At 47.8% G+C, this 15,307-nt stretch overlaps 1 protein-coding gene across 1 annotated transcript in view; it reads left to right on the top strand.

The window, feature by feature from the left end:
- The first annotated feature begins 2,869 nt into the window (after window positions 1–2,869).
- The window catches only part of TM9SF4 (transmembrane 9 superfamily member 4), a 30,028-nt gene continuing 17,590 nt past the window's right edge, over window positions 2,870–15,307 (top strand). The window contains exons 1-5 of the mRNA XM_081196216.1: window positions 2,870–2,995; window positions 11,106–11,219; window positions 13,120–13,219; window positions 14,299–14,467; window positions 14,597–14,726. Of these exons, the coding sequence (XP_081052342.1) occupies window positions 2,975–2,995; window positions 11,106–11,219; window positions 13,120–13,219; window positions 14,299–14,467; window positions 14,597–14,726 (534 nt within the window). The 5' untranslated portion in view covers window positions 2,870–2,974. The remainder of the gene's footprint in view (window positions 2,996–11,105; window positions 11,220–13,119; window positions 13,220–14,298; window positions 14,468–14,596; window positions 14,727–15,307) is intronic.

The raw sequence follows: 15,307 nt of genomic DNA, 5'->3' as shown, positions 1-15,307 counted from the left end.
ATCCCTTGAGCATACCAGCACATACACAGGAACCCTGCCCAGTTGCTATGCCAACCCTGATGGTCCTAGACAGAAGACCATCAAGATCACAAAGAACTTGCATATAGGAGTGGATTCAGCAGGACTGGAACAAAGGACAATGATCAGCTCTTCCCTCTGGGGGCAGGAAACTGCAAACTCCCCTCTGTCACCTGGAAAGTACTCATGGGGAGGGGGAAAGGGGGAAACAGCCAGGTGACAGGACACTCAGGTTACCACCACCACCCCTCCCTCAACCCCTCCTTTCTGTGATGTATGTATGATGTTTCTGGGGGTGGTCTTGATCTACAGGGTGGGAATTTCAAAAGTTTTTATAAGGCCTTGCACACCATTTTTCTGTGTCCTTTCCTCTGTCCTGCAAGTGAGGGGAGCACCCTGTTGCAACAGTTCAATAAAGACCAAGCCTACAGGCTGCTGATTTGCTCCAATTTACTCTGGTTGGTGTCTTTACTTTTTGTCCAAGGGAGCCCTCGGATTTTTGCCGGTAACAGGAGCCAGTTTAAAACTATATTGGCAGGATCTAACTAAAGTTGGATCCCATGTCCATATGATCAGAAGCAACTCACTGCGTTCAATGTGGGATACACCCCTGTGTAAATGTGCCTACAATTCTCTTTAAGGAACTGCAGCCCTGACAATCCTTAACGTCAATAGGACACCCACTCAGTGGCGTAGCGTGGGTTGTCAGCACCCGGGGCAAGGCAAGTAATTTGCGCCCCCTAACCCGTGGATTTGCGCCCCCTAACCCTAACCCCCAGATGTTGCGCCCGGTGCGGCCGGCCCCCCCTGCACCCCCCACACTACGCCACTGCACCCGCTTACTTTTTCTAAAGGTTTTCAGGCCTTAAAATACTATAGATTCCACACCACAACTATGAGCAATGTCCAGCATAACACTAAAAGACAGCAAAGGGTGTCATACAGATCAGGTTGTCCTCCCCCTTAAAGAGCAGGTCAGCAGCTATGCATATACCCTATGCCCTTTTAAAATACAGGGGTTGGGGGGTTATTGGGTTGTTTTTATTTTAAGTATATATTTTGTGGTTTTATATTTTGATATTGTTCTGTCAACTGCCCTGAAACCTCCAGGTATAGGGCGGTACCTAAATTCAATAAATAAAATAATAATTGCTTAGAGATCTAGATGCTTGGAGTTCTCTGATGCTGTCACTCGTGTTAATGGAGAAATCTGAGGGCTCCCTTGGACAAAAAAACAAGGACACCAGCCAGGAATACCAGCGCAAAACAGCAGCCAGTAGGCTTGGTCTTTATTGAAGACTGTTGCAACAGGACTCCCACCTGCCACAAGATGGAACGAGATGGGAGCCCCCAAACTGTTATTAGCCGCTAATCCCCAAGTTACACCCCCAAACTACATCACTTATACATCACGGTTACATCATGAAAGGGGAGGTCTGGTGGCAGGAATCTGAGCATCCTGGACCCTGCCCCATGATTCCCCTTGCCCTCCACCAAACACCCATCAAGTGGAACAAAAGAGATATTTACATTTCCCCGTTTCCCAGCCACGTTAATGACACCCTTTTGTCTTCATCTGGGTTTGTTCTTTCTGGAATGGCTACCTGTCTGGCACTCAGGTATCAGGATGCCAGGGATTATCACTCAGGCAGAGGGGCTGCTGAGCAGCTAAACTCACATGTCTATATGAATTTCTGAAGTTTTCCCTGTGAGCCAGTACATAGGTACATTTATCAGTGAATTCCAACACAGTGGTGCCCCGCAAGACGAATGCCTTGCAAGACGGAAAACCCGCTAGACGAAAGGGTTTTCCGTTTTTCAATGCGCTTCGCAGGACGAATTTCCGTATGGGCTTGCTTCGCAAGATGAAAATGTCTTGCGAGTCTTGAGATTTTTTTTTTGCTCCCTCCCCCCTTTTTCTGAGCCGCTAAGCCTTTAATAGCCTTTTAGCAGGTAAGCCGCTAAGCCTTTAATAGCCGCTAAACCGCTAATAGCGCTAATCCGCTAAACCGCTAATAGGGTTGCTTCGCAAGACGAAAAAACCGCTAGACGAAGATACTCGCGGAACGGATTAATTTCGTCTTGCGAGGCACCACTGCATTTGGTATCGTGCAGCAGAGGCCCTTTGAATAGATAGGAAGAAACTGCGATGAAGTGTTTTGTGGGGACAAATCACAAAAAATCACAAACGCGTTTGTGCTGATTTTGGCAGTGGGCTGCATGTGCAGGATATCTGCTGGAGGGGCAACCCCCTCCCAACCTATACATAAATTCCTGCAATACTTCTAACAATAACTGCACATGGCGTCTGAAGTGCCCAGGGAACGTGGCTTTAAGATCAAGGAACTAATGTTCTTTCAACTGAGTCGAGCATCCTTTGGGAGAAACGGCGCCCCAAAGACACCTGCCCTTGGCAACGCACCTGCCGCCCTTACTAAAGATGGCGGCGACTATGCTTCGACGCATAAGGTCACGGTGGGGTAAAACACCTTCAGCAAGCCAATGACGCTCCACGCTCTAACCAGAGCGCGTTTGCCAGCACTAAAGATGACGTTCCGGTCATCTTACCCACGAAAAAGATGGCTGCCTCACTTATCCCCCCACCCTCCATTGCCCCTAGTAAAGATGGCGAGGAGAGGGGGAGTAGCCGTTCTGCCAATACCCAAAATGGAGACGCGGAAAGGAGGGCCGCTTATTTCCTCCCCTCTCAACAACAAAAAAAAACCCCCACGGCTAAACTGTTCTCGCGAGATGACGCTCCTTTCGCGGAGGCCGAACGGCTTCCCGCCTTTTCCAGCGGGGCGAGCGGGAGAGAGCGACTCCGCCGGGCAGAAGCGGAAGGCGGCGGGCCCTTCCCCTCAGCGGCGACGGCCTGCTTCCGTCTCCATGGCGACGAGCCGCCTCGGCCAACCGCGAGCCGCTTCCGCTGACGTCGGCGCCGACACGTGGATCCAAGATGGCGGCGTCTGGGGTGCTGGTGAGTGGGGAGGCCGGGGAGCCTCCTTCCCCTCGCGCTGTCTCGCGGCCGCCGGGGGGCTCCGAGGGCCCCTTTCCGGGGCGGGGGTCGCTTCGCATCGCGGGCCCAGACCCCTCCCCGGCCCTTTTCGGAGGGGGGCGTGGGGGGTGGAGATGAGGGGGCCTCGTTTGCGCGCCTGACGGGACCCTCCTGAGGTGACACACGCACCCCAGAGAAACCCCTCACCCAACCCCCGGGGTAGCCGGCGAAGGCCGCGTACAGCGCCGTGCGCTCCCTCCGAAGGTCTCCCCGGGAGACGCGAGGCCGGCAGGGAGCCCGGCAGAGGCGTCCCCGGCTGTTGCTGCTCTCGCTTTGGGCCACCCGACGAGCAGCAAGCCCTGAGGACTCGCCTCGGCAGTTTGCGTCCCTTCCTGGCAGGGGGTGGGCTGGATGACCCTCGGGGTCCCTCCCAGCCCCGCGGTTCTGCGACAGGCGACAACGGCGCGTCCGCTTTTTGTTGCTCCCGCATCGCGATCCTGAGACCTTACTGAATTGCGTTAGGTGGTCTTGGTGAATTGAAAAACCAGCAAGACATTGCGATCTCTGTAACGTCAAACACGGTAGCATACGAATGAAGCCAGTGGCAATGAATTCATCCAAGCAATGCAAAAAAAGGCGTAGTAATTCGAAATGATATTCTGTTGCAACTGTTTCAAAAACGATGGGTAGCAATGCTTTGTCACCTGCTTTGTGAGGTCTGCCTGAAAAGCGGGTATCAATCAGTGCTGGTGGCACTAACAGACTCAAAATAGCCGAAAAGGTGGAAATTGCAACTGGAACCACATGTCAGCTACTGATGGGACATTATTTTTCCCATCCTTGATAGCTGTATTTCGTAACATGCCTTGCTGGTTCACTGTGTTCTGTGTGCAACTGGATTCCAGTCTCTAATCTCACATTCCCCATAGAGCTCTTGTTTTACACAGCCAGATTGGGCCAGGAATGATGCTGTTGTCCATGGGTAAGCAAACTAAGGCCCGGGGGCTGGATCCGGCCCGATCGCCTGCTAAATCTGGCCCGCGGACGGTCTGGGAATGAGTGTGTTTGTACATGAGTAGAACGTGCCCTTTTATTTAAAATGCACCCCTGACTTGTGGGGCATAGGAATTCATTCATTATTTTTTTTCCCATAATATAGTCTGGCCCCCCACAAGGTCTGAGGGACAGTGGACCGGCCCCTTGCTGAAAAAGTTTGCTGACCCCTGCTGTAGTGCCTCTAAAGAGGTTGCCATTTTCAAGGACTCCTGCTGTGTTTAGACAGCTGTGGTCCAGCTTTCAGGAAGTTGTTGGGGGTGAGTGACCGACCTGAGATTGTGTTCCTGTCTCGAGGAAAATTACTGGTGAATTTGCTCTGAATCGAGATTGTCTTCTGGATCCCATGTTGCAGGGACTCCTTTCACAGCCTGCGACAAAGTTTGTGTCCTTTGTCAACCTTGTGTTTGCATTCAGAACTTTCTTGCAACACGCCTGGAGGCAGAGAGTAGCATGACTTCCTTTTCTGTATGCTAACAACCAGAAGCAGTGAGTTTCGGTGCACTGCACACCAAAGCTCTGCCATAAACTTGATAAGAATCACACAGGCTGGAGCAGCTTAACGGGCTCAGTCACGGCAGTGGAATTTTGTTGGGCAGGGCACCTTGTGGTCACTTGATGATCTCAAGGATTATCTCAAGGTTTGTCTAAAGGCAAACAGTTTTGTGTCACAGTTTTTCTAGTGCTGATGCTTGTCTTCTGCACTCTTAACTTGCAGAACATGTTGTTTCTGCAAGGAGGATGATGATACTCAGTGATGATGTGAGAAGGTATAGAGAGTTCTTATCTCATCCCCTTTCTACAGAGGATTATCTCTGTGGGAAGGAGGAGGGGAGGCCTTATTCCTATTAATGCAAGGCCAGAAGTCCATCTGCTCCAGCACCCTTTTCACGGCATAGGCTGGCAATATGCTTTGGGAAAGACAGCAGCTCAGTGATATATTTGCTTGGAACATGAAGTTTCCTGGTTGGTTGATCCATCTATCCATTTCCATGAACATGCCTAATTCACTTTTGAAGCCATCCAAATTATTCATTATTATTTTTGTTATTTATTGAATTTCTATACTGCGCTTCGTCTGAAGATCTCCAGGCGATTCACAACATAAAAATAAAAAACGAGAACACAAAATACATAATAAAGCAAAAGCAAACAAAAGTGACAAGCCCACTCTCACAAACACATTTAAAAGGCCATAGAATGGTTAATCAGCCAAAGTGCCTCAGAAGATAACAACAACAACAACAACAACAACAACAACAACAACAACAATTTTTATTTATACCCCGCCCTCCCCAGCCAAGGCCGGGCTCAGAGCGGCTTACAAGCAATAATAAAAACAAGTTGAATGATTACAACTTAAAAACAAAATTAAAATACAACATTAAAATATTGAAATATTAAAATATTAAAATTTAGCCTCATCGCAGGAGGAGAAGGAAAGGAAAAAAGAAAGAGAGGGAGGGAATCAAATTGGCTCCAAGCCAAAGGCCAGGCGGAACAACTCTGTCTTACCGGCCCTGCGGAAAGAAATCAGATCCTGCAGGGCCCTGGTCTCATGAGGCAGAGCGTTCCACCAGGCCGGAGCCAGAGTTGAAAAGGCCCTGGCTCTGGTTGAAGCCAATCTAACTTCCTCAGGGCCCTGGGCCACTAGGGTGTTGCTATTTATGGACCTTGAGGCTCTCCGTGGGGCATACTGGGAGAGGCGGTCCCATAGGTACGAGGGTCCTAGGCCATGAAGGCCTTTAAACAAAAGCAGCACCTTAAATCTGACCCTGTACTCTACCGGGAGCCAGTGCAGTTTGAAAAGCACTGGGTGAATATGCTCCCATGGCAGAGACCCAGTGAGGAGCCTCGCTGCAGCATTCTACACCCTCTGGAGTTTCTGGGACAGCTTCAAGGGCAGCCCCGCATAGAGCAAATTACAGTAGTTAAGCCTGGAGATGACCATCGCATGGATCACTGTGGCCAGGTTGGGGTGGGAAAGGTAAGGGACCAACTGCTTGATGCGGCGAAGGTGGAAAAATGTCGCCTTGGCTGTTGCTGTAACCTGCACCTCCATGGAAAGGGAGGCGTCAAACCCAAACTCTTAACGGAAGGCAATGGCACTAATTGGGCCCCCGCAAGAGAAGGGAGTTGGTCCCTCATCCCCATACCATCCCGACCCAGCCAAAGGACCTCTGTCTTCGAAGGATTTAGTTTCAGTCGGCTCCCACGAAACCATCCAGCCATAGCCTCCAAGCATCTGGTCAGTGTGTCCGGGGCCGAGTCGGTGTGGCCATCCATCAGCAGATAGAGCTGAGTGTCATCAGCATATTGGTGACAGCCCAGCCCAAAGCTCCGGATAATCTGGGCAAGGGGGCACATAAAGATGTTAAAAAGCATCGGGGAGAGAATTGCGCCCTGCGGCACTCCACACACCAAGGAATGGCGCGACGACATTTCCCTCCCTAGTGAGGTGAGCTCACTAAATGAGCTCAGGGTCCAAGTTGGTTCATATTGTGAGAGGCGGTCCATGAGGTATTGCTGTCCTGAGCCGTTTAAGGCTTTATAGGTCAAAACCAACACTTTTAGTTGGGCCTGGAAAACAATTGGCAGCCAGTCCAGTCCAGCCGGGATCTTGTGACCATCTCCTCACCTTGTGACAGCAGATGCTATAAATTAACTATGCATAGTGTGAAAGGGCACTCTTTTATCTGCCCTGAATCTCCTGCCAGTTTCATTAAGTTACCTCTGCCCACCTCCTCCGCACAGTGCTTGCTGGTGTCCAGCTTTTGTGAACTTGGTATGAGGAGGTGAGCACAAGGAGAGATTGCCAAGGGAGATTCTGTGCATCAGTTCTCGCAACGGTTTAGAAAGCCCCATTGGAACTTACATCTCAGTAAACATGCCTAGGATTGCCTTTGCTTCAGAGAGCAGGACAATATGTGGAAACTGTGAGGAAGCAGATATAGGTTAAATGAAACAGTAAAAACTGTTTGGCAGTGGAACCTTTGGGTAGGTGTGGGTCTCTCTTCCTGGAAATGTAAACAGAGGCTGGGCATCAGTCAGCGAGGCTGTAGATGCAATATTTTTTGTACTGGGCCAGGAGTTGGACTAGATGCCCTTTGAGGCTTCTCCCAACTCTGAAATTATATTATTCTAACTCGGTACAGTGGTACAGCTAAGTACTTAATTCGTTCCGGAGGTCCGTTCTTAACCTGAAACTATTCTTAACCTGAAGCATCACTTTAGCTAATGGGGTCTCCTGCTGCCGCCGCGCTGCCGGAACTCGATTTCTGTTCTTATCTTGAAGCAAAGTTCTTAACCTGAAGCACTATTTCTGGGTTAGCGGAGTGTGTAACCTGAAGCGTATGTAACCTGAAGCGTATGTAACCCGAGGTGCCACTGTACTTTGAGACCTGAGTCTCGTCTCTTCCTTCCCTACCACACCCACAATTTTTCTTCCCTAGTTACATTAGCTTCTTGACTTGTGATGTTTGCATAGTTTTTAACTGCCCTGGTTTTGGAGAAGGGCGGGTTTATTTTATTTTTTTAAATGCACATAGCCTAAAAATGCTATATATGGTTGAGACTTTTAGGGAGTTATTCGTAAAACAAGACACCTCTGTTGTCTTGCTTCCACTGCTGTTCCCCTGCCTCCCCATTGTCTTCAGTTTTTTTTAATATATAGAATTTTTGAACCCTGTTTTTGTTTTGAGCCATGCATTTACGTTGGACACAATCAGTGAGCAACTTTGCCTCACATTCTGTTGAATGAATGTGACTTAAGCAAGAGCTTACTTCTGCTTCAAATGCAGCTGTTTCTCACACTTGCTGAAAAGCTCCTTAATTCTAGTGTGGCCTAGAAAGGTTGCTGACCCTGGTAATAGATAGGCTGGTTGGTTAGGAACATAAGAAGAACACAGGAAACGGAGTCAGACTGCTGGTTCATCTAGCTCAATATTTCCTACACTGACTGGCAGTGGTTCTCCAGGGTTTCAGGCAGGGAACTATTCCCAGCCCTACCTGAAGATGCTGAGAATTGAACCAGGCATCTTCTGCACGCAAGGCCAGTGCTTTACCACTAAGCTGCTGCCCTTCTCAGTTACGGTTGTAGTTGATTTATAGAGGTGGCTGCCAGTGTGTTTTGTAAAAAGAGTATTTTGCTACTCCTGCTTGGTTATGGTTTCTAAAGTTTTGGACAGGAGTTGCTGTCTATCCTCTGCTGCTTTTCAAGACTGTGTGTGTGTGTGTGTGTGTGTGTGTGTGTGTGCGCACACACAGTGCACCACTTGATGTGTCAAGATGTCTTTAATTACTTTTTTATTTAGTTTCATTCAGTTGCACATTTTTAACACTCTTTACAATACATTCAAATTATAACTGTTTTCAATACCATGTGTGTATGTATTCCTTTTTCTTATCCTTGTGACTTCCCTCCACCACATTACAGCTTCTTCTACTTAAATTTCTGTTGTGTTGTGAATATTGTTTTTATTTTTATCCATAAAACATCTATCCATATTTTAGCTTTATGAAATGTAATCAATGCATATCAATGGTTTTGTTTCAGAGCAACGTTTTGTCACATATTCTTCCACAAATTCCCATTCTTTCCTAAATTTCTGATTTGATTGATATCTAATAGCTGCTGTCATTCTGGCCAGTTTTACGAATTCACATACCTTATTTTGCCAATCCGCTTTTGATGGGACTATGTCCCCTTTCCAATTTTTAGCTATTAGCATTCTGGCAGCAGCTGTGGCATATAAAAACATTTTTTTCTTGTCGTTAGGGTTATCTATTGATAAGATGCCTAATAGAAATGCTTCTGGTTTTTTTTCCAAATGATGTTTTGAACATCTCCTACTTTGGAGGTCTTTAAGCAGAGGCTTGACAACCATATGTCAGGAGTGCTCTGATGGTGTTTCCTGCTTGGCAGGGGGTTGGACTCGATGGCCCTTGTGGTCTCTTCCAACTCTATGATTCTATGATTCTATGATTCTATGATCTTTTTCCATTCTACATGTATACTACTCCAGAATTTTTTAGCTTTTTCACATCCCCACTATACATGATACATTGTTCCTTCTACCATATTGCATCTCCAGCAAGTGTTAGATTTTATAGATCTTAGCTAGTTTAGTGGGAGTCATGTACCACCTGTACACCATCTTCATGAGATTTTCTCTTATTGTATAACAGGCAGTGAATCTTATGTCTTGTTTCCACAGTTTTCCCCATTGTTCCATCTGGATGGGGTGGCCAGTATCTTGGGCTCACTTGTGTCACGATCTATGAGGGTAGCTGAGCAACCGTTCTCTAGTGCAATGTCTGAAGATATGAGTCGTGTTGTTTATGGATACATGTCAACTTTGCCTTCTTTGTATTAGAGGAATTAGTTACTAGATCAGTCATCTGGGTCCTCTCCTCTCCTAGTCATCCTGGAGTTGAAATTGTGAAGAAATTGACTTTTGTAAGAATGGGTTGGTGGTGTGTCACTTAGAAGCAGGAGTTGGAAACAAAGGCCTTAGTGGACTTGTAGGCCACAAACCCTTTCTCCGGATGAGACCCTTCAGCTGGACCTGTGATGATACCTCTTTCTTGCTTCCTGGATGGTGGCAGGTGAGATGTTTGTGCGCCCAGAAGCTTCTAACTTTAGTGTGGCTGGAATCCAGCCAACTGTACAAAGGCAAGAGCCCACCCTGTCTCATAGCCCCTTGAAAGTTGAGATGTTGATCTATGTGATAGATTTGTTGCTGTACCACAGGCTTCCTCAATCTCGGCCCTCCAGATGTGTTGAGACTACAATTCCTGTCATCCCTGACCACTGGTCCTGCTAGTTAGGGATCATGGGAGTTGTAGGCCAAAAACTTCTGGAGGGCCGAGGTTGAGAAAGCCTGCTGTACCATTTGAGCCTGCAAGTGGGTGAACAAAATGTTGGAAAGTGTGTATGTGAAATGCTGTAGTCCAATGACACAAAATCACATGGTTCTCCCACTCCTCTTCTTAGCTCACAGTTATAAGTAATAGTCATTCCGCAAGTGTGTATGAGAGAGAAAATACTTGGGGAAGGAGGTTTAAGGCAACAGTGGGTAATCTCCACCCTAAAGGCCTGCTTAGGCCCACGAGGCCATTTCTCCCGAACCTCAGCTGGTTGCCCAACACATGAGATACGGGACTTGCTGTTGTCAGGGGAAGTTCAGCAAGTGGATCCTAGAGAGGAGGCCTTCTCAGTGGTGGCACCCCACTTATGGAATAGCCTACCCAGAGAGGCTCACCTGGTGCCCTCTGCATGGTCTTTTCAGCATCTTTTTATTGCCTAGGCATTTTAAAACAAACCCAGGGCTTCTTAAATTAACTGCGTTCTTGGTCCTCGAGTATGCTTTGCAGCTGAGCTGAAAATATGTTTTGTTCTAAATTTTTACTGATCTTTTTTCAGTTACTGTACTTTTAAATGCTACTTGCTTTTTGTCTTGCAAACTAGAGAATTTTAGTGATTTTAATGATGGATGAATGCATAATTTGAATAAATAAAGGATGTTGAAATGGGTCTTGAATAGGTAGACTGGATTCCTGCCCCCCCCCCTAAACTCGAGAGTTGCATTCTTATTGTAAAGAAGGCAGAGAGAGTAGTGGTGGATGAGAGAGCTACGCACTGACTTCGATACCCTGCATTTCTTAAGGGTTTCTCTTTCCTCGAGAATGGAAAGTTTTCTGTCTCCAGTAAGACAGGGTCCAGGCTTAGATCTGTTGCCTTCTGCGTGAGGCCTCATGATTGGTCTCTGTTTCTCAGCTAGAATTCCCTCTTTCTTTTAAAGAAACAAGTCTTTCGGGGTTTTAGTGGCAGCAAATAGATTAGGTATCACTCTTGGTTTCCCCTCTGTCTGCGACTTCTGCAGTTCTTGCGGATTTGCCCAAAATTACTGAGCCAGCTTTGTGGCTCAGGTTTGTGTTCAGACTTAAAAGCAAACAAACAGCCAACCAGTGTTGGGAATTGCTTGCACCTCCCTGAATGCCTTTGGCTATGGAGACAAAATCTCCTTTCTCATTGCAGGAGAAGCTCACGTGTCCAGTGGTGCTACTGCTCTTGTGCCATGGGGTGAGCAGCTTCTACGTGCCGGGGGTGGCACCCATCAACTTCCACCAAAAGGATCCTGTAGAAATAAAGGTAGGTTGGTGATGTGGTTGACCATGTGAATACAGTGGACGCTCGGGTTGCGAATGTGATCTGTGCGGGATGCACATTCGCAACCCGCAGCATTCGCAACCCGTGTCTGCGCATGCACGGGTTGTGATTTGGCGCTTCTGTGCATGCGCAAAGTACGATTTAGCGCTTCTGCGCATGCGTGACTGCCGAAACCCGGAAGTAACCCGTTCCTGTACTTCCAGCTTTTGGCGGTCCACAACCTGAAAAAAATGCAAGCTGAAGCCGCTGTAACCCAAGGTATGACTGTACATACACCGTGTGTGTGTGTGTGTGTGTGTGTGTGTGTGTAATAATAATTAACAGTGGTACTTATGCCAGCCTGGAAAACCATTAGTTAGCTATATTTGCGAAACAGTAATAATGCCCTTTTAAAAAAGGATGATTTATTACGTTAAACATTTTGTACTTTCCTTCCCCCATAAGAGCTCAGAGTGGAATACATAGGTTTATTATTACTTATTATTTTATTTTTATTACCTTTATATCCTGGCCTTCCTCCCAAAGTCGCCCAGTGTGGTGTGTCTCATAACATCCTCCTGCTCTCGCATTGGGCTGAGTGTCTGTGAGACTGGCTTGATGCCATCTAATGAGTGAGGGTTGCCTTCCAGTTTGGAGATGCTTGTAGCTCTAGCCGGCAGGAGAAGTGTCTGCTGTGCATCTCAGTTGGCCCCAGCTGCCATAGGGCTAGCGAGCAAGCTGCCCTTAGGAAAGGGCTCGCTAATGAAATTGTAAGGAGAAAAGGTACCTATGACCATGATCAAACAATACATGATCAGCCGGCAATATTTGACAGTTCGGTTGGGCCATTTGTGAACCCTGGTGGGAGCCTTGAAGGAGCTGAGAGCGCTTTGCAAAGTAGTGACAGCATTCCCAAGGAATGTTTTCTTGAGCCGTGGCTTTCAGACACCCATGAGAGGAATACATCTCCCACGCCCTACAACATAAGCTGCTAACATGGCACCCACGGGTGCATGGGGGCCTTCAAAGTCTCTTTGTGGTGCTGCAGGGTCCGATCCCCCAAGCCTGTGTGTGGTGTGAGGGTACAGCTGATCAGGGGAGAGTCGACTCCCATCATCCCTGGCCATTCGCCATGGTGGTTGGGGCTAATGGGGAATTGGAGTCCCACAACATCCAAAGGGCCACCATGCTGATTTCCCTTCCTCTAAAGCGTAGGTCTGTGTGGATATGCCTGGCAAAAGAGAGAGTGCAAGGGGAAAGGGCAAAGGGACATTTACTTTAAAAAAAATATAAATTGGGAATCATGTTGCAATAAAACTGCATCCCAAACCTGAAAATGTTGAAGTCTGTTCTAAAGTGTTGTAGAAATGCTGAATGCCCTGTGAATCCTTTTAAAGAATTGTAGGTTCCATTCCCGTAATGTTTTCCTTGCAGCTATAACAAGCTGAAAACCACAGTGGTTTCCTCTGTCTGTGCCTCAGCATTTTTGAGGGGTGTGGGTAGGATCAAGTACTACAGGAAGTTAAGTTCTCCAAGAACATTAATACATGGTTCTGGGGTTGTTTGCAGCCTCTTGGGGGCGGGTCACACATAGGCTCAAACCTTCCGTGGCCTCTTTGTTTTTGTTTTTTTACTAAAGCTGTGGGCTTTATCTTGCGATGTAAGCTTCCACACCGATGCCAGCAAGGTTTGGCAAGTCCTGCAGAGCATAAAAACATTTTTACGCGGCCAAGCCCTGGTGTCTCGATGGCCATATCCTGTCTTGTATGTTTCCTCTGTGTTACATAATTTATCTCTGTGGAAGGGGTACAACTGGTCCAGTTGTAAAGGTGGAAACTAGGGAACTTCCTTCCCTCTTGGTAGAGCTGGAACAATGAATCTGATAATCCCCTTGTTTTTCCAGGCTGTGAAGCTCACCAGTTCACGAACACAGCTACCTTATGAATATTACTCCTTACCTTTCTGCCATCCTCAGACAGTCACATATAAAGCTGAAAATCTAGGTAAGGGCACAGAGTCCACCACTTTCCTTTGCGTACTTTGGTGTCTGTGGTTGACTGCAGGATCCGTGCACTGTGTACATGAAGTGGGGGCACCCATTCCAGCGCTTTCCCCAAGGCCCTGGCTCCAGCATATTGCAGTCTCCCCTTGCTTTACTATTGCCTGTACTCTAGAATGCAATGGGCAACCAGTTATTCATTTGGGCTGATGCTCTTTCACTCTCCTTGCGTGGAATGCTTTAATCATGTGGGGTGGATCTCTCTAGGGAAACTGGTAGTTTCTAAAGGGAGGGATGAGGTGCCAGTTCCATCCAGATTGCCTGGTAAAAAAGAATAAAGTAAGCACATGGTCCTCCCAATAACACGGATGGTATATTCCAGTGGTTCCCAAACTGTTTTGGGCCACCGCTCCTTGGTTCCATAAAGTGATCCCAGTGCCCTCTATCCTAGGAAAAGCATTATTCAGAATGGTCGTTTGCATGACCCGCTAAGGAAGATAATAACACTATAAAATTCAAAACAGTAACAATTAATTTCACATTTATTCCAAATCCAGTTGAAACTATTTAGCTGAGTTAATTCAACAATAGCAGTGAACTGGATTCGGTGATACCAGCTATGCAAAATACGATTGCCAGCGCCCTCCTGCTACCCACTTGCCTCTTAGTGCCACCCCCAGGTAATCCCCCCCCCCCGCAGGGGTGGTCCCATCCGCTTTGGGAACCACTGGTGTGTTTGGATGATTTAACCTCTAAAGCTGCCTTGTCCTGAATCGGACCATTGGCCCATCTGGAAGAGCGATGGGGAACCTGTGTCTTTCCTGAAGTTGCTGGAGGGCAACTCCCATCATCCCTGACCATTAACCAAGGTGACTGTGGCTGATGGGAGTCATCAAAATCCAAAAACTTTTGGAAGGCCACAGGCTCCTGGCTCCTAATCTTGCCCAGTAGAGTCTGTTCCAGCTGTTAGCTTGAGATGTTAACAGCAGGAGATGCCAAAGTTTGAAGGCTGGGGGTTTGTTCTGCCACTCACTGCTGTGAGCTCTCTCATTCTCATTCTCCCTGCCTGCCTTTCATTTGCAGGTGAGGTCCTTAGAGGGGACCGGATCGTCAACACGCCATTCCAGGTCTTCATGAACGTTGAGAAGAAGTGTGAGGTCTTGTGCGAATCCCCCAGCAAGCCTGTAACCCTGACCAAGGAAGCGAGCAAGCTGATCGCCGAACGGATCCAGGAGGAATACTATGTCCACCTGTGAGTCTCTGTCCTCTGAGCATGAGACAGAGCAACTCAGTGGGAGTCCTCCTTACTTATGGCGAGTCAAGGAGGCAGAGGGTGGCAGCAGTGGGCAAGTAGTTCTGACTCGAGGGCTTATCTTTGCAGCATCGCTGACAACCTGCCTGTGGCCACGCGGCTGGAGTTCTACTCGAACCGCGAGGAGGAAGAGAAGAACAAGGAGAAAGACATACAGTTTGAGCATGGCTATCGGCTTGGGTTCATGGACAGCCGCAAGGTGAGGTTAATAATAATAATAATTTATTATTTATACCCCTCCCATCTGGTTGGGTTTCCCCAGCCACTCTGGGCGGCTTCCAACAAAGTATTAAAATACAGTGGTCTGTTAAACATTAGAAGCTTCCGTAAACAGGGCTGCCTTCACATGTCTTCTAAAAGTTTGGTAGTTGTTCTTCTCTTTGACATCTGGTGGAAGGGCGTTCCACAGGGCGGGCGCCACCACCAAGAAGGCCCTCTGCCTGGTTCCCTGTAACTTGGCTTCTCGCAGCGAGGGAACTGCCAGAAGGCCCTCGGCGCTAGACCTCAGTGTCCAGGCAGAACTATGGAGGTGGAGCCACTCCTTCAGGTATACTGGAATGAGGCTGTTTAGGGCTTTAAAGGTCAGCACCAACACTTTGAATTGTGCTCGGAAACGTACTGGAAGCCAATGTAGATCTTTCAAGACCGGTGTTATGTGGTCTCATTGGCTCCTCCCAATCACCAGTCTAGCTGCCACATTCTAGATTAGTTGTAGTTTCACCTTCAAAGGTAGCCCCACGTAGAGCGCATTGCAGTAATCCAAGCGGGAGTTAACTAGAG

The sequence above is a fragment of the Podarcis bocagei genome, assembly GCF_964188305.1.
Source record: "Podarcis bocagei genome assembly, chromosome: 5".
NCBI classification, from domain to species: domain Eukaryota; kingdom Metazoa; phylum Chordata; class Lepidosauria; order Squamata; family Lacertidae; genus Podarcis; species Podarcis bocagei.
The sequence above is the reverse complement of the archived record's forward strand: the minus strand, read 5'-3'. Positions and strand labels throughout refer to the sequence as shown.